At 40.2% G+C, this 18016-nt stretch overlaps 2 protein-coding genes across 4 annotated transcripts in view; one reads left to right on the forward strand and one right to left on the reverse strand.

The window, feature by feature from the left end:
- Positions 1 to 18016, forward strand: part of ralgps2 (Ral GEF with PH domain and SH3 binding motif 2) — a 73007-nt gene that overhangs the window by 41643 nt on the left and 13348 nt on the right. The gene's annotated exons all lie outside the window — the stretch shown is intronic.
- Positions 242 to 17598, reverse strand: angptl1a (angiopoietin-like 1a). Its single transcript, XM_082523740.1, has 6 exons — positions 17272 to 17598; positions 6780 to 7027; positions 6036 to 6656; positions 2922 to 3115; positions 1533 to 1803; positions 242 to 1443 (listed from the first exon to the last, which is right to left on the reverse strand). The coding sequence occupies exons 2-6, from the start codon at positions 6967 to 6969 to the stop codon at positions 1256 to 1258; spliced, it is 1464 nt and encodes a 487-aa protein (XP_082379866.1). The 5' UTR covers positions 6970 to 7027; positions 17272 to 17598; the 3' UTR covers positions 242 to 1255.

Below are 18016 nucleotides of genomic sequence, written 5' to 3' on the forward strand. Positions count from 1 at the left end.
GGTCAGAGCTAATTTCTGTTCACTTCCTTTAATTTGGAAGTCTCCCTGATCTTATTCATTGCTATGACAGCTTGGATTGCAACTAAATCAGATCCAATATAGTGGCTTATTTTAGGCGATGCTGTCATCCTTTATAAATAAAATTGCTGTGCTAATATTTTACACAGTGACATTTGCAAGTGTATTCGTGTGGGAAATGATTTTATGAAAGTCTTGCTATTTATTAAAACAAGAAGCGTAGTGAAAAGTGAGACATTTTATTGTTTATGAAAGAATTTAATTCCTCTCTGATGGCTGGTAGCTCATGTCACAACTTGTCCATCCTAAAGTCAACTAGATATCCACTCCAGGTAGTTTTGTCTTGTGTGTGTGTGTGTGTGTGTGTGTGTGTGTGTGTGTGTTGAAGTGCTACTGATGTATTTCTACACTGGATAAGAAAAGTGTAAAGAATTGTATTGTTACAGGGCTAGATATAACAATGCCATGACTATATTAAATATAAATACACTGTTAAATAACAAAGAATGGCAGAGTGATGACATTGTGAACATTTGGCCTGAGTAGAATCACAACCTTTTTAAATTAACTTTCACAAATAAAGCCAAAGATATTTACATACTAAAGCCGTCTCAGCCATATGCACATTGAACAAGCACATTGTTGCACAGGTTCTTGTTCAGTCGGTGGGTTTGTGGGTTTGGTGCTGGGGGTCGGTTGTTGCCCCAGAAGTCCAGGAAATCCAGTAGAAACGGTAGACAGTAGGTGAACTATTTATTTCCTCTCACTGTTTGGCAGGTCTTCTCAGCACTACTTTAGATTGCATTAATTTTCATGCTACCACGATTAAACATCGCAGTTTATTCAATGCCCCATCCTATGGGGAACACTTTCAATAAGTCGCCATTAGCTGCTCAGAAGAAATCTCATCACTGTAGTAAATAATAATTTCCCTTTATAACATACTTAATCTCAAGAAGAGTGAGTAAAATAGGACACAGTCATACTAAAAGGCCTCAGGGAACTTCATAGACTGTCCACACTGATAGATGGAGAGTAGTTACTTGGGGAAGGCGGTGGTATCAGTCTTCATGTTAACTAGCCACAGAGTGGACTGTTGGCCATAAACATGTCGCTACCTCTTCCTCAGATGTGGCAGAGATTCCTGCTTCTGCCTTTACGGGATTTATTTATTTATGGGTAGAGAACGATAAGGATGGAGACTGAGATGCATCTGAAAGAACCACAGTTCATTGTCCTAGTCAATTGGCCGCATCATGAGGCGGACTGATTTTAGGGAGTAGAAACCGCCCCCGTAGTCTGCCCAGAAGATTCCATCCTGAAACTTGCTGCGGTAAACTCCCCCGCTGTACCACACCCCATTCAGATTGGTCTGTCCGCAGGCATTGTACCACCAGCCGCCCTTGTGGAAGTGGGCGCAGTTACCTAATGAAGAGAAGAACCCAGGCTCAGAAAATAAGATCAGAGTAATGCATGAATTATTTCAAACTAATGTAACCAATATGTCCCCCTACCAGAGAAGGAGTCCTTGTCACGATCGAGCGTAGTGAACTGTTTGCCGTTGTGACTGCTAAAGGAGTCACCAGCATTGCCCTGGTAGGTGCCTAGCCTCAGCCGGTAGCCCTCCTTCTCAGACTCCAGATGAAAGCTGCTGTACTCGGCATACACCTTCTTTCCTGTCCAGTCTTCCAGCTCTATCATCAGCTTGTAATCACCCTGTTTCGTAAGATTGTAGATGTTTTCCAGGCCGAGCCAGTGTTCGCCATCTATGTTACCGAAGCCTTTCTGCAGGGGACAGGCACCACATTATGACAGTACGACAGTTTCACTTGTGATTTCAATGTCACTACTTTTGTACGTGTAGCACTAATTTACGTAAGCTGGATACTGCGGTTTAGCTAAATGGTGAATGAATAGATCTTTTGCTTCTGTGGTCAGTGAAGGCAAATCGTTTCCAAAGAACACAAACATTAAAATGGAGTGAGGTTATTATGAATTCTTGCCAGGGAGCTGTGTTTATATGAGTTTTCTCCTTGCAATCAAGTGAATTGAAATCAAATCTGTTTCCCATTGAAATGATAATGTGTTAAGGTTGTGATCTGCGGTTTCTCACTCTACAAATTTGTTGAACAGCAAAGCCAGCGATGATTTGGCAGTGTTTTAGATGGAGAGTTGAATGCAGCAAGTGGAGAACTGCACAAGTGTTTTCTGTCTCTAATCCAATCACCATGACCGTATTAATACATGAATCCAAATTTTATGACTCAAGGAGAACTCCTGCAATTTGCCTTCATCACATACAGAGAAAACGGAGGTCAGGCATTTTGATAGAAATGACACAGGAAAAAAGGTCATCTTATCTCATAAGGCTGAGACATGGGAAGTAGAGAAACAGGGGTCATTTCCAGTGGGGTTGAGAGGGGAGCTGCGTTTCCCTCTCAGCCCTTGGGGCTCTCTTATTGCATACATTTGTCCCTGGATTCAGTTCTTGGCTGCAGTTTCAGTGTGAGGAAATCCACCACTAAGCTATTTACACTGTTTGAACAAGTGCTTGCTTAGTGACCTTAAAATGAACCTCAGAGACTGGGCTGCTAAGGAAAGGGGTGGGCTGCACAAACTTACTAATTTTGTTGGCATTGCTCTCTTGAAGGTGGGACTTGTGAAAAGAGTGATACGGAGTCTCTTTATCTGTCACTTTATTTTTGGGCCATTGGCATAAGCAACTAGCCAATCATAGGTTCAGTATAGATTTTATGATCATCTGCAGGGTAAGCTACATATTCTTGGCTAGTGGCCCTAAACCTACTGTTATTGTACATTTGTGTCCTTGAAATGCCAAATTCTTATCACATGTCCTGTTAGACCTGCTGTTACTTCATTAATCTCCTTTTCCGTAAACTTACCTTGTAGTTCTCCCAGTTGCGGAAGAAGTTAACAGAGCCATCTTTCCTCCTTTGCATAACTGTCCATCCTCCATTGTCGAGGCCATGCTCGCACCAGGCTTGGATCAGTCGGTCACTGCCGTTTGCCTTAAGAAGGTACATACCACTGGTGGTGTAGCCTGCCTTTCGCACCTGGTAGCAGTCATTGAAGGGACCTGGTGTTGTAAATGATGTAGAAGAGGAAGATAAATGAGCGGTTCTTATTTGAACATTAATATTGATGAACACTCATTTGTGATATTTTAATCTGCATATAAATTATATTGTTAATATTGAGAAACCCAAGTGGTGATTTTAATAGGTGATAATTTTGAGGACAAGGGTACGCATGATACTAAGATGAGCCGTAACTTGCACTAAAAAGCCATGTATTACCATATCTTTGACTAACTTACAGAATCTTCATTTTTCTTTATTTAATTATTAAACAACACATATTATCTGACTTGCACACAGTTGGAAACTTCTGAATAATAAGACTTGACTATGTCCTGATTTAAATGTCACTCTTTGTAGTTAACATACAGAAGTCATTATAAACTAGATTAAAAGGGAAGACAAAGCTGGGAATTAATATCTTTGCTCAGACCACCCAAACATCCCACAGTCTGAAGTTACATAAGCTTTCATCTGCACACCAAAGCTGTTATTTAATATTCACCTAGATTCCACCTTCAGTCAAAGCTATGAGGTGGCGCTGCACCAGAGCTGAGCTGAAGCAGCTGAATCTAAACCGGCCACATTTCTTCTTTCTCTCTGTGAATATTTATTAAACCAGTATCAACACAAGCTGGGTCTGTCTGTCTAGTCTAGAGGCCTGTGGTAGACTCTCTGAAAGCACATAGGTACCCAGTATAATACATAGTAGTTGGTTCATCTAGACCAAACTGTGGTGAAGCGGTGCGTATTTATACTTGTATGGAACCTACATGGAAGAGGGGCTGCTAGGACCTGTGGTGGCTTTCTGTTTTACACTTTTCCCTCCTTGTTTCAGATCTATCCTGTCTGCTGCAAAAACTCATCCATAAAAACTCCATAGAAAAAAACAAAATTAAATCTTCCTATTATAACTTTTTATCTCGATCATGAAGGAGCACCACTAATGGAGTGAAAACAGCAGCTGATGGATAAGGTCAGGATATGGTCAGAATGCTGTTTGTAGTATGTATGTCAGTTCAAATACACTTTAATCGGCTGATAACTAATCAGACAGTTACAGCTTGGTAAGGCAGATGAGGAACTCCACATAGCTAGAGGTAGTTAAAAGGATACGCGGTCTTCTTGTCATTTACAAGTTCAGTCTCTGCAATTTTACCTCCCACGGGCACTTCCTCACCTCGTGCCGTCTTCTACCTTTGTGTTTCTTTGGAGATTTTTTTTCTGCGTGGAGGCTTTTAAAATATGCTCCTCTGCTCTTTGAGCTTAAAAGAAGCATGTCATTATTTGAATGTCAGTGGAGGTGGCGACAGGTCTGTGATTTAAGAAGAACAGTGTTTCACTGATTGATGTGGGCTTTCATGAGAAACCAGACACTTGTGATTAACGCACATTTAAAATGACTGTATAGGCATTAACTCTTGTATAGACTTAAATTTTTTCTTCTTTTTTTTCCCCTTTTTTGCAATGACAGGACAGTGACTGTAAGCTGATGCCTTTTAAACAAAGCAAAAATATCATAATGCTAAGGTCTAACTATGCCGCCCGAATGATCATAAACAGAAAAACTGACTTAATTATTTCCAAAATAGTGTACATCTGAATTTTATGTCATTATTTAACTCTGCCATATGTAAAGCCCAGAATAGGTGATGCTTTGCCATATCATAGATGCAGTTTTATGGCATTGGTGCATGTTTTCTCAAATATTTCCTGATATAAAAATGTGGTGTTTTTTGTTTTTTTGTTTGTTTGTTTTGGGGTTTTTTTCTCATTCTGATACCTTTTTTTTTTAAGGTGAATTTTGGGTGCTTTCATATAGTTTGCCCAGCCGAGGATGTTCAGGCTCTATATATATATATATATATATATATATATATATATATATATATATATATATATATATATATATATATATATATATATATATATATATATATATATATATATATATATATACACACACACCTACCTTATAATTCGCCATAGACATGCATACCAAATGACTGAAAGTAAAGGGTAATTTACAAATAAGCTGTGAAATGTATTGGTTTAAACTTGATGATATGATGATGACGATAATGTAGTTAAACTGTGACCCTGTCAAAAATACATTTATTTTGGCCCTTAAATTTGTCTGGTTCTGACCCATCATTTTTTCAGACAGGCTTTGTTTTGCTTTCCCCTTTGTCTGTTTCACCGTTTAAGGGCTTGTATAACCCCTTTCAACATTCTTCCCCATACTTTAATCGCCAGTCAAAATACAAGCGCCCGGACCAAGTTTTAGGAGCCGTTTCCAAGTAGCAGTCTACCTTGCAAATTAGTTTCACATTGGCGATTATCTTTCTCAGATGTCAGGATGGTCAACTTTTTTTTGGAAGAAAAGAACAAAGGAGCATTGTCTATTTAGAGGATTTTATCTGATTAGTTATTTTAGTGCAGGGTTCTCAGACTTGTTGGGCAAATCCAGTAGATGGGTACTTTAACTATACCCTGCCCCTTTACTTATCCAATTGAAGATATATCTTTTTCCCATTTTACCAAGTCTTCTTAATGCTGTTAAAAGAGGCCTAATCCCCATCCCACTAATTTAGTGCATATGCGCTGTATCATGCTGCCAATACAAGCAGCCAAGTGGGATCATAGGAATGTATGATTTCACTGCCTCTGTAGCATGCCAAGCATGAGCCAACTGTGCCTCAACAGTACCAACTGTTGCGAGAAATTAGGTTTTGAATTGCGATCCCTAGCTAATTATACTTTAGTAGTTGTGTGTACAATTAGCACAGTTTCTGACAGTTACTTAAGACATCTTACTTTTGCTCAGCGTCAGCCTACTAAAAGTCATTAGATTCCTGACTGTTTTACAGTCCTCAGTTATTCCTCAGTCTTTGCCTGCTATTTTAAATTTGTACTTGCCATCAGAGGTAAGCGTTCCTTGCGGTGGTGGAGGGTCAATCCCAAAAGGGCTTATTGTAGGTGGGTTGATGCGTGGTCCACGGGAGAACTCCCTGTTGTTATTGTCCCTCTGTATCTCATTGGTGAAACGGTTGTTGACTGGTATATTCTGCGGTACCACCTGCACCAGAGGGGGAACTGCAGGCAGCTCACTGCGTCCCAGCGTCCTCATACACTGCTCCTCCAGTACAGATATGAGAATGGACTGGTTGTTGACCACTCCGGCCATTGTGGCAAAACGGGCCTCTAGCTCCCTATACCTTGAAGCCAGTCGCATCATCTCTGAGGTCACATTGAGGACACGGTTCTCCAGCTGGGCGAGCTCCAAGGAGTTGTCTCTCTTCCTGATGATCTCATGTAGCAGCTGCATATATAGTTGGGTCACCCTGGAGTTCATGTTCCTGCTCTCTTTCCGCAGCAGCTTCATCTCATTCACCAAGTTACCATCCACATCTACCACCAGCTGCAGCGTCTCAATCTCACGGTGCTGTTTGTTGAGCACATCCCGCACATCTGCAATCTCCATACGGGTCACTCTTTCCTTGTCTGGCTCTGGGCCTGTGGTGCTGGCACAGATTGGACCTGATGACAGATATGATTTAAGAGATTAATAAGAAGCTGTTTTGATGTAATGGGAAGCAAAAGAGAGACTAGTTCAACCATATTGTACTAAGGGTACTTTTCGAAAAATAGCATATTTTCTACCTGTGATTCTCTGCTCAGGTACAAGGAAGGTATAAGAGCATTTTTTGGCATCAGGATCCAGAGGAGCTCTTTTACTCCTGTGGAGAGAAGGCTCTTTGGTCCTCCGGGCTTCCCTGGAGCTCCTGCAGTAACTTTCCTGCCAGAGGGAGAGGCAGAGCAAGGCGCACAGACGCCACATCAGCCCTTGCATTGCTGCTGGCTGACTGAATGGATAGATGGGCAGCTGCTGGTACTCCCTCCAGGCCTCCCTGAAAGAACACACGACCTTAGGAGTTAAGGAAACAGCTTTTTCTTTGTGTACAATGAATAAAACACCAGGACTGTTAATTGTTTGCTTTTCCAGAGCAGAGGGATATAGTATTTTGATGAAATGGTATTTGAAGCTTTTTTTTTTTCTTTCTTAAAAAAAGATATCAGCAGACAATCTAATTGTTTAGGAAAGTATCCAGTTGAGAATTTGTCACGTACTGCTCCCACAGACTGTTATTTGTGTGGAAATAGTCAAAGAGAGAACACATTTTCTGTCCAGCCAACTGGCTTACGTCTGCTTTCTGTCTTAGTTAGTTCCCCTGCTGACAGACACCCCATTATTCAGAGGTTCTCTTGGTTTCCCCCTATTAAGGAGCTATGATATCTAACTGTTGCTGATTTATCTTTATCTTCATCCTGCCCTTGAATTTAGTTTATCTTCTTTAGTCTAGGACAGAGACTTGGCAAACTCCCATCCTCCCGGCTTCTATAAGATCCTACTTAAAGATGTTTTTTTTTTTTTTTTTTTTTGTTTTGTTTTGTTATTTTCCCCCAACTGTAGGAATCAGGAACCCTTTTTAGAAATTATGGTACTTCTCAGCAAGTTGACCACAGGAATCAACTTCCAGTTTCTGGATTGTACTGTAGATACTGGAAGCAGCAGAAAATGGATGGCAACTTCATTTATTTTTAAGTTGGGACTTGCAAAGCACAGTCTCTTCTTAGCTTCTTTTCCCCCACAACAGATACACTTTTATTGATATGACACAAAATGGCAACCTAATGTGTTACAGTTACCTGATTCTTGCTGATCGATGCTTACATGGCAGACCCACATCAAGCTAAATGTATCAACAAGCTTTTTAACAATAATGTGCCATGCTGGAGATGTCATCTGCTACAGACATGGGTCGTTTGAGAACAGAGCAGTATAATCTGCTCCATTGTTATCGTATCGTTACCGTATTTGTCTCACCTGTCCTCCAGTGTGATTTTCAAGTGACAGTAATGAGACAGATTTTATCCGTAGCTGAGCATTTTTCAGTTCTTAGCAACAGGAAACGGTGGTTAGCATGCAGCACAGGCTGCTAAAAAGCACCTCACTAAGCTTCTGGCATTTTTTAGCATAGCGTAAAAACCTTTTGCATACAATTGAGGGAGTACTCCAGCCTTAAGAGGGTGTAAAATGTTGTGGCCATGCACCTCAGTAGGAAATTCAGTGCCACTTGGCTGTATAGTTTTTTTATTTTTATTTATTTTATTTTTTTTTTAGATATAAAGTCTAGTCCACGTTGTTCCACCATGACATTAAAATATAAATACCTGGCTTCTGACTTGCTACTTCCACAGCTTAGATATAATGTTACTGTCCTTTGTAACTAGGTTGGCTACTTGCACTGGCCTCACCTGAAACACACCAACCACAAATTGACCCTAATGCAGTTTCCTTGACACAGTTAAACATGCCAGCACAGGTGTTGGGTAAGAGGTACTATTTATATTTTATTTAAATTATATTTTCCAAACATGCATGCAGGACAGTCACTAATGGATGTGAGATTAAGTCAGAAATCAATCAAAAATATGTGCAAAGCTGTTTCCCCTTGTGATTTTTTTTTTTTTGTTCTGTTTCTCATCAGCATACAAACACAAAAAGCGCTCTCACAGTCTCATGTACTGCTCAATTTAACACCCGACCTGGTCCTATGCAAGGCCAAGACTTTCTATCCCTCCTAATCCCCTCCATCACTCTTCACAGTCAGTCTTTTCTCTATGCCACATCATTATGGCCTACCCTCCACCCTGAAACTCAGGCGCTGTGTGTCTCCCATATGACGCCATTGTGGTTCTTCAGGAATTCTGGCAATTATGTCACTTGGAACAATGTTGAAAGGGGGCAGAATTACAGTTAGTACTCTAGATCTGCAGGGTGTATGTGTGCGTGTGTACCTTTTTAATGGTATGTTTAAGTTTGTGTGTCTGTCTGTATGATTGAATACTCTGTGTGCATGACTACTCAGAGATGTTATTCATTTTCATGGTTGTATGTTTTTCCAGCAGCTTGTGTGTCTGACAGCGTAACCAGGTACTGTATCCTTGCTGACCTTGGTGAGAGCTGCTAATGTCTTTACCAGCAGCATCAGCACTATCAGTCTTCAAGTGTCTTCTCTTCTAAACTGTGGCTGACTTTTTAAACTTATCAGTTCCAGAAAGTCTTCATATTCATAAAGCGTACGAGGCATGAACAGAACTGTAACATCACAGCTCATCTATCAGTTATTGCCTGCCTTAGCACCTACCTACAGTCCCTTTCTTCTATCCCTTTGCTCTCTCAGCTCCTACCTTCATTTTATTTCCTTCTGTGTGGTGGTTCTGAGTATGAGGGGCCTAGTCTCTTTTCATGGAAACGTAGCATATCAAAGACATTCCAGGAGATGCTGAGAGGTCAGTAGTGTGTTGTAAAGGTACAACATTGACAGTGTTTCACCAGAACAAGCAGAGTGCCCTTTTGAGTAAGAAGGAGAAAAAAAACATCTAAATTGGTTCAGGCCTGTAAGGGTTGTTAAAAGAAAAACACAAAGCTCACCTGTGTTTAAAGAAGATCTGGTAACGTATCTTTTTATACTTGTGCAGTAGTACACATCTGTCCATATATGCATGAGTTCACACTCCTTGATTTCTCCTCAGGCTCTGCATTGTGTATAAAAGATGGATGCAGCCATCAGGACATTAACATTGTGTTTTTGGAGTCAGGAAGCAAGAATGTGTAGTACCAAGTTAGCTTAAGGTCACAAACTTGATGTGCAAGTTGTAGGCTGCAAGTATTATTTCACTTAGAATGTACTGTCAGGTGGTTGAGAAACAGTAGGAGGTTAAAGATGGAAGAAAGTAATGGTGGTAGAAAATGGGTCATGGCCCCTCTTTGCCTTTCAGGTCAGTCATCGTGAACGTAACCTGAGGCAAATCCTCTCATACATAAACTACTCTCATTCCTTTTTATTCTTAACAGAATTCTCTGGCACTTTCTTTCAATGTGAAAGCCCCATCCTCTCGACTTTCCCCCCCTTTTTTCATTGCTTTTCTTCCTCTTTGCTCCCTCTGTTTAGTGCTCCTTCCACCCTTTTCAGTTACAGTTAACTAAAAGCACATGGGAGAATTAGACTGTAAGTAGTATACCAAATAAGAAACATTTAAACCAATTTTCTACTTTTAATATAAATAGGATTTATTTTTTTGTTGGTGCTGCTTTACTAGCAAAAAATTGTGTAGTCCATTTGAAACCAGTGAAGGACTGACAAACGGTCACCTCTGCATGCCTTTTCTTTTTTCCTCCATCTTTTTGGCAGTAGTATGATCTCATGCACCTCTGTCATGCAGGGTATGCACTTCCTTATCTATCTTACAGTATCTCACTCCCCTGTCGGCATGTCTCTTTTTGTATGCCCCTGTCTGTGCTGTGGGTTAATTTATTTTCAATCCACAGTCATTCCACTGTATGAACCATTACACTATTATAAATGCAAATTCTGCACTTCAGCTGTAGTGGCACTATATTTTGTTTTATGTTTTTTAGTCATTTTGTAAATGATAAAAAAAACATAAAGGGGTTCACCGCACTTGCCCATATATGAAAAAAACAAAAACTATACAAAAACAAAATTACGAATTACAAAATGAGAATTGGCGCCATGCTGAATTAACTGCATTTCAAATTGGTCTTGGCTTACTACATTTACATTGACAGCACAATGACAGCCAGTTTCCTCTGGAGAGAAACTGGCTTTCGTCTACCTTTAGATTGTTCGTGTAGAGGCTGATGTTATAATTATATTATCATTGTTGTAAGAGAGGAAATGATCAGAGAAGTCATTAAGTAAGACATCTGTTTACTTTACTCCTGGCAGGGAAAAATTAGCTTGTAATATTCGGATAGACAGCATAATGATTGTTGAGGCTGACTTCACAGAGATGGCCATATGGCAGGCACTCTTATAACCTTGGGTTTCACCGTGCATAATTGCAAAAAACATATATTCATTTGTCACCTAAAGAAAACTATTACAAATATTTATTATAAACTGCCTGCATGGAGATTGTCATACACCTGTAACCAGACACCTACAGGTGTATGACAATCTCCATGCAGGCAGTTTATAATAAATATTTGTAATAGTGTGTACTTTAGAAGGAATGCCAAAAAGACAAGTGATAAATTAAAAGAAAGATCTGAACAACTGCGTGGAGAAACTTAGATGTGAAATTACAAGTGTGCTGTTTGTTAGGCTGTTTACACACAGTCTTGCTCTATATTATGTCCAGAAATTCTGAGAAGAGCCAGTTGATTGTGATTTCATGTGAAGATGGCGGACCTGATCCAGATGTCTGCTCAAGTGGTTACATAAGTAGTTTAACTGTAGTCACAGCCAGTGGAGAAGTACATGTTCCATAAACCAGGAGAAAAGTATAGGCCTAAGTGCTTGAACCTTGCAGTGAGGAGATGTTTGGGTTTACTTGTTTCCTTAGAGCACCAAAGTATGTATGTAAGTATGAGTATAAGATTGATGTAAACCATGCTGTGGCCTTAGAGGCCAACGGGTTACGCAGCGGTATTAAAAGTCTATACAAGGGGATAACTATGAAGGTAATGATGTTTATCCCTCATTTAATGTTTCATAGAGTTGGAGAATTAAATCTGTGGTGCCTTTAAAGCTGTGTTGGTGGCACATGGGAGCTTAATACCTTAATGAGAAACTTTATATTTGTTTTTGCTTCAGTTTGTAACCTCCTGTACATATGTATAATATCAGTCTGCAGCATGTTTGTTTCAGCGCCCACGGTGGGTTTCTAATGTGTCAGTCTCTCACTTGATGGATTGCAGTCCAGCCAGTGGGAGAGAATGACTTGGATAGAATTTATTTATATTTTCAAAGTCAATGTTTTTTCCCAGCCTCCAAAATCCTCTGCTTCCACTCCCTCATCTGGTCCTCAGACTTTCCCACAATAAGTCCAAAATACCTCCAAACACCTCATCACTGGTTACAAAAAGAAGGGAACGTGAAAACAAAATAGGGAAAATAGGGATGAGTGAAGGAAAGAAGTTTATTCTCATTCAAGGAACAACGTGGAAACAGCAACAACAACAGCAGCAGCTTTTTTTCTGTTCATGACATCAGACAGCTGAGTTACATGAGTAACTCAAAGTCAAACTTTTCCTGCGCTTGCTGAAACAGTAGGTTACAGAAGTGTACGCAGAACGGCCAACAAAGAAACGATCTAACTTGCTTTTGATGAAGGATAGAATGAAAATGTGAGTAAATAAAAGGCTTTGGGAGGATAACTCGGCATGAGTGGGGATGTAGTAAAAGCGCTGACATTATGAAGCAGTTAATGAGAAGAAAAACAAACCAAAAAAACCCCAGCATTCACACAGGAGTGCTAAAAACACAAAACTCGTAAAAGCCTCATCAAAACTGAAGAAACTTTAAATGCCGCTTCTAAAATGGAATACAAATTACATTGCGGTACAGTAAGTAATGGGAATGTTTTATATCAGTTCATGGTGTAAAACTAAAAGGGAAATGAGGGCAGATGCAAAGAATTACAGTAGGATTTTCTTTTTATTAGAAAACCTGAGCCACAAACGGATACTGGAGGTTTTTACTGGAACTTAAGGCAATCACTAAACATAACTTGAATATTAAGTTGATGGTGGCCTGTATTTTTAATAAAACCAACCCTTACTAACAAGTTATTTCAACCTCCTGCTTTTCTAGCTACTAAACTGTCATCCTTGATGATGCTACCTGAGGCCCTACGGGCCCCCCCATCTGTTTTCCTTCTTCTGTAGGGGAAACTCTATAAACATGTGGGCTGAGACTGTTGTTGGGGTCAGAGGTCTATTTGTAGATTAGGGTACAGTCCCACCCTTCCTCTACTTTGCCCCCACCCACTCATCCGCCCGAAATCAATTGGTCTTTGTGGAAAGCGGGTTTCCCGTCTTACTCTGCGTTCATAACATGCACTTAAATGCACAGAAACTCAGGGTCATCCTTTTGTCTGTGCTGTGCTTAATGTAATGACTGAGATTTCCAACACTGTCATTATTACATGACACTCTTCCTCTTGCTTCCCCTCCTATAGAATAGACGACACACACACACATCTTTGGCATTATTCATTTTTGTGCATGAAAAAACCAACTGATGACACCATAAACTTGCATCTTCCTTTGTATAGTGTATTTTTCTCAGTCAGACGTGGCTAATTTGTCTTCTCAATGGGTCACGTGAGAAACTGGGACTGTTCTGTGTGTGCTCCACCGATAGGTTGGTATTAATTTTGTGTCTTTTATGTTTATTGATGTAACCCTCCACAACAATCCCAGTTTCTTGGTGAAAATTAATTTAAAATTAACCTAGCTAGGTTGATAGATTAGCTGTAGCTTCACCTTGGCGTGCTCTTTGGTTGATAACTGATAAATAAATGAATATCTGGATTGCTGCTTCAGGTTTTGTGCAGCAAAAATTACTTTCAGGAAGGTCAGGCGATCCAGGAGAGCAAGGAGGGGGGAAAATATTTTTTAAAAAAAAGAATTTATATGAATGTTTGTTTGGCTGGATGGTTTAAAATTTCTGATTTAGTACATTCTTTGGCCACTCGTGCATACTTTTCCTCGGTTTTTATTTCTCTTCTGAGTCACACCTAGCCTTAAACTCAAACCTCAGACTTCACATGCTTTCTATTAGCTAAATCAACAAGGAAGAACACATAAATTTGCACACTGCATTACACGCTTGTTGTCCACTGGCTCTACTTAGTTACATGCCTCCACTTCACCCGTCTATTTACCCTGACCTCCTGGCTGACCTCTTCCTCCCTACGGTGACCAGTCTGTTCAGCTGTGTCCAAGCTCTCATTAATGAGCTTCACAGTTCAAACAAACTTTCCTGTGACTATCCTTGACTTTATCCTCCACTAGTTTTTGTATGTCTTTATAAAGTCTAAAAGTTTGTGTGGCTCATAATGTCGGTTTGAGTTTTAAGAGATATGTAATGTGTCAGAGTTGTTGTTCTGTGGTTGGGTTTAACATGTGCACACAGTAGTGCAGGAGCAGTGTTTTTGGATAAGACTTTATCCAGGATGTTATCTTTGTCCGCTTCTCTAATTGGCTGCGTTTTGCAGATAAAATCAGTTGAGACTAGCATTGACACGGGTTAAAAATGCAAGATACGATTGGATGCATGCCTGCTGCCCAAAAACCGCAGCTGTTTGTTGGTGCTGGCTGGGTGAGTTATGAGTCCCGTGCTGAGTTACAGCATAGTCTATGAAGGGACTGGTGGGGAGGGCTGCAGGTAACTGACTCTGATGGGCCACGCACTGCCTGACTGGCTTGTCATGGGACTTTTGCAAACTTTAAATAGAAAAGACATCAAACAGATGTTCTGCTGTGATTTAAAACTCTTAAGGTGAAGGCTATGAGTATGGTTAGTTTATGCGTGGATTGTAAGTAATGACCCGTTTTTAAAGCCTGTCCTTCGTGCAGTCACGGTTCAGGTAGAGCCGAATGCTGGTGCTTCAGCACGGAATGTTCTGGATATTTCTCAGACAGCTGTTCCTGCCTCCCCTTTATCTTTTTTTATCTTTTTTTTTCTCCCACTTATTTTTCCAGCCTGAATTATTAGAGGTATCGATATTATGATTTATTACTCTAAGCGGAAAAATGAGCATGCTCGTGCAGTGTTTTCTTTCCTTTTCGCCATCGCTCATTTTGCTTTTTACTTCAAACACTGGCTTTTTGAAGGTCTGCGTGTCTCTCACGGACCTTTACAGCATTCACAGATGTGGCTTTGTAGCGAGCAGAATGTTTCCACAGATACCACCAACAGACCAGGATGTAAGCAAAAACATTTGAAGATAATTGTGAGTTGCTGATATGGAAGAGCACCATATTGATGTTATTAGTGTTCAAAGCTTTTGCCATCATGACAAGGTTGGGACTGAAGTGTCTTATGTCCATGGGGTGTATTTGATAGAGGATGTGGTTAAGGTTGGCTTACACTGCATTTTTATCTTTTCCCTTAACACGACCCTGAACGGGGAGCTTATAAACTGTCATAGAATCTGCTCACTTTTAAGCCTTCCAAAAGGGGCTGTGAGGTGAGATGAGATCTCACCACGTCTGAATGTACAGATGGAACTTATTGGCCTAATCCCGATTTCCACCAGGTTAACTCGGCTACATCCCCGTACCCCTGTTAGCAGCCAGGTTCAGACTGTATTAGGAAACCAAAAGCCAAGAAAAAATAAACAGGCCTAGGAGCAGAGCTCAAATCTCTCCATCTGAGCTGATCACTCTCCCTCAAGTGTTTTGCTGGAATGTCCCAGTTTTCTTTTTTTTGTCTTCTCTCTGGCTTTTTCTTTCTCCTCAGGTAAGGTTTAATGTCATTTTCAGAGCAACTTTAAGATGTTAGATGTTTCTCCATTCTCACATCTAGATGAAACAACTCATTGACTGTATATTTTTTAAAATCATTTTACATAACTGATGTAGGGCTGCTCGATTATGGCAAAAATGATAATCACGATTATTTTCACTGAAATTGAGATCGCGATTATTTGACGATATTTATTTAACCCTTTAAGACCTACTATAGAACCAAGTCCGCCAGAGCTCATATTATTTTTTTTACATGTTGTAGTGCCGTTTGTGGGAGCATTTCAATTTGCTATGCAACTGTTATAGCCCATATTTTAATAATATGTATGCATTAAGTCCATAGTAACTACATTAATTGCAAAAAAGTGCAATAAACTACAAAAAAATTGAAAATCGTTTTTGTTTTGTTTACATATATTTCTACTTGGAGAAATTTAAGAGGTTTATCCCTCAAAACTTTAAATACAAAAAAGTTGCAAAAAATAGTTTACAACAACAGGAAATTTATTTTGAGTGTCTTCATAGTTTTATTTTGGAGATACACCAATTTTTATATACTGCAGGAAAAACGAAAAAACAATCCTATGATGCAAATTTGCAAAGAAAACAGCATGTGCATCAAAATAAACTATTTCCAGCAGTGCAATTTGAGTTCTAAGCATCCCAGCAACTATTCAGAAAGGTCAAACATGACCAGTATAGGCTTTTAAGGCCTACAAGCAAAAAACTACAATTTCCGCGAAAATGACGTCACTTCCGGTTTCGGCCAGGAAATGGCGGACATACAGTTCGCGCTGACGTCTGTTTCACTGTGGGAAGTGTTACGAACAGCTGATAGGAACGGCAAAGCGTGTTTCTGGAATATTATGTTTTTGTTCCTGCAAGCGCTTTTTATGCGATTTTTGCAAAGCTTTATGTGGAAGGAAACTGTGACCGAGGACAAGCTGATGGCATCAGATGTAAGTACAACTCCTCCGGTTTCATATGCAAAACAAATTATTGCGCTAGCTTACACGGTTCCGGTTCTACAGGGATTTAAAAATAGTTACACAACACTGAGCGTGCTGCTCTGACCGGCTTTAAAGGGTTAACAATGACTTTAAAAAATAATATAAAATAGTGTGCAACACCACTGAAGTTTTTTTTACCTCTCTTTTCAACCAGCGGCAGTCACTCTCCTCTCCAAATAACTTCTGCTTAGCTTTCCGGGCTTCCCTCGGGTCCTCTTAATCAGCGGTCTCCAACCTTTTTTGCGCCCGACAATATTTTCACGGACCGGCCTTTAAGGTGTCGCGGATAAATGAGGGAGGGGCTAATAATCGGCTCAGTCATTTTTAATGATCGTTGAAAGCCCAGATCGTAATCGTGATTAAAATTCGATTAATTGAGCAGCCCTAAACTGATGTAAATCATGGCCCTGCACACCAGAAAAAGTTGTACTCTCTGAATTCAGTTGTTTTTGCCCTTCCTTAATACAACTAGGATCATAAATTCATAAATTCTCCAGATTTCTTTGTTGGCCTCATATACATTACATATGTTAAATGTATACACGATACACTTCTCAGTATGCTGTACACAGTATTTCTCAGTCAGACTCCAGGGGATAGCCAAAGAAGCGTTGCTAAATGTTTCTGTCTGCAGATGTAACCTCCAGTCACGAAACGTCCTAACCTCTCCAACCTCTCAGCCAGAGCTCTCACAGCTGCCCAGACACACACAAAACACCATCTTGCTGACAGACACACACACTCACTGATTCCAAAATCAAAATTGAAAACAGAATAAAACTCGAGCAGCGTTTACCTTTTTGTTACCAGTAGTGAGATGGATGTTTTCCTGCAGTTATGGTGTCACGTGTATATTATATTCTGTCTTCACCGGGCTGCAGTGCGCAGGACTCATGTCTCTGTCTCTCTCTTTGTCCAAGTCTTCAGAGGTTCTCTCCTCTACTCACTCCTCCTGTTCTGTAGCAATAAATCACAATGCAAGGCTTTAGTCAAGGCCCTACTTCCCGAAGCTCCCTGTGAACTTTCCTGGTGCTCAGACTGGGGTATGGTTCAAAAGCCGGCCACTTCAACAGACTGAGCTCTCACCACTGATGCCTTGAGTTTTTCACAAAGCATGGGGGAGACTAGAAGAGGGAGGGGAAGAAGGAAGAGAAGGGAGGAGAAGGGGGATGAGGGTGTGGGTGTTGAAGATTGCTTTTTTTTTTTTTTTTTTTTTCTTTCCTCCCTCCTTTATTTTATTTATTTATTTATTTTTTAGTCGCCCAGCCTACCTCTGATGTCATAAGTGATAAAGAAAAGAAAAGACTGAAAAAGAAAATGGCAGAGCTGCTGATTAAATGTCCCATCCTTAACAATGACCTGTGTGGTTTTTGTATAAGGGAGCAAAGAGACAAGGCCTGTTTGAATTCAGGTGTTTTGCTGAGTCCAGGACTGCTTTGACCTCTTCATCCTTAATTACAGCTTGAAGTTCCCCTCCTTTTGCTTTTCCCTGTAGCAACGAGAAAAGCTGATTGTAATGCTGCTGGGGTTTCGGAGCTTCT

Source organism: Aulonocara stuartgranti (assembly GCF_965226115.1).
Source record: "Aulonocara stuartgranti genome assembly, chromosome: 23".
Taxonomy (NCBI): domain Eukaryota; kingdom Metazoa; phylum Chordata; class Actinopteri; order Cichliformes; family Cichlidae; genus Aulonocara; species Aulonocara stuartgranti.

Bases quoted from the DNA above. Each gene is read 5' to 3' on its own strand.
- angptl1a (XM_082523740.1), bottom strand. From the start codon at position 6,969: ATGCAAGGGCTGATGTGGCGTCTGTGCGCCTTGCTCTGCCTCTCCCTC. The intron at 6,657-6,779 runs GTAGAAAATATG...ATCTGTCATCAG, and splicing joins ACCTGAGCAGAGAATCACAG to GTCCAATCTGTGCCAGCACC. The intron at 1,804-2,921 runs GTAAGTTTACGG...TGTCCCCTGCAG, and splicing joins GCAACTGGGAGAACTACAAG to AAAGGCTTCGGTAACATAGA.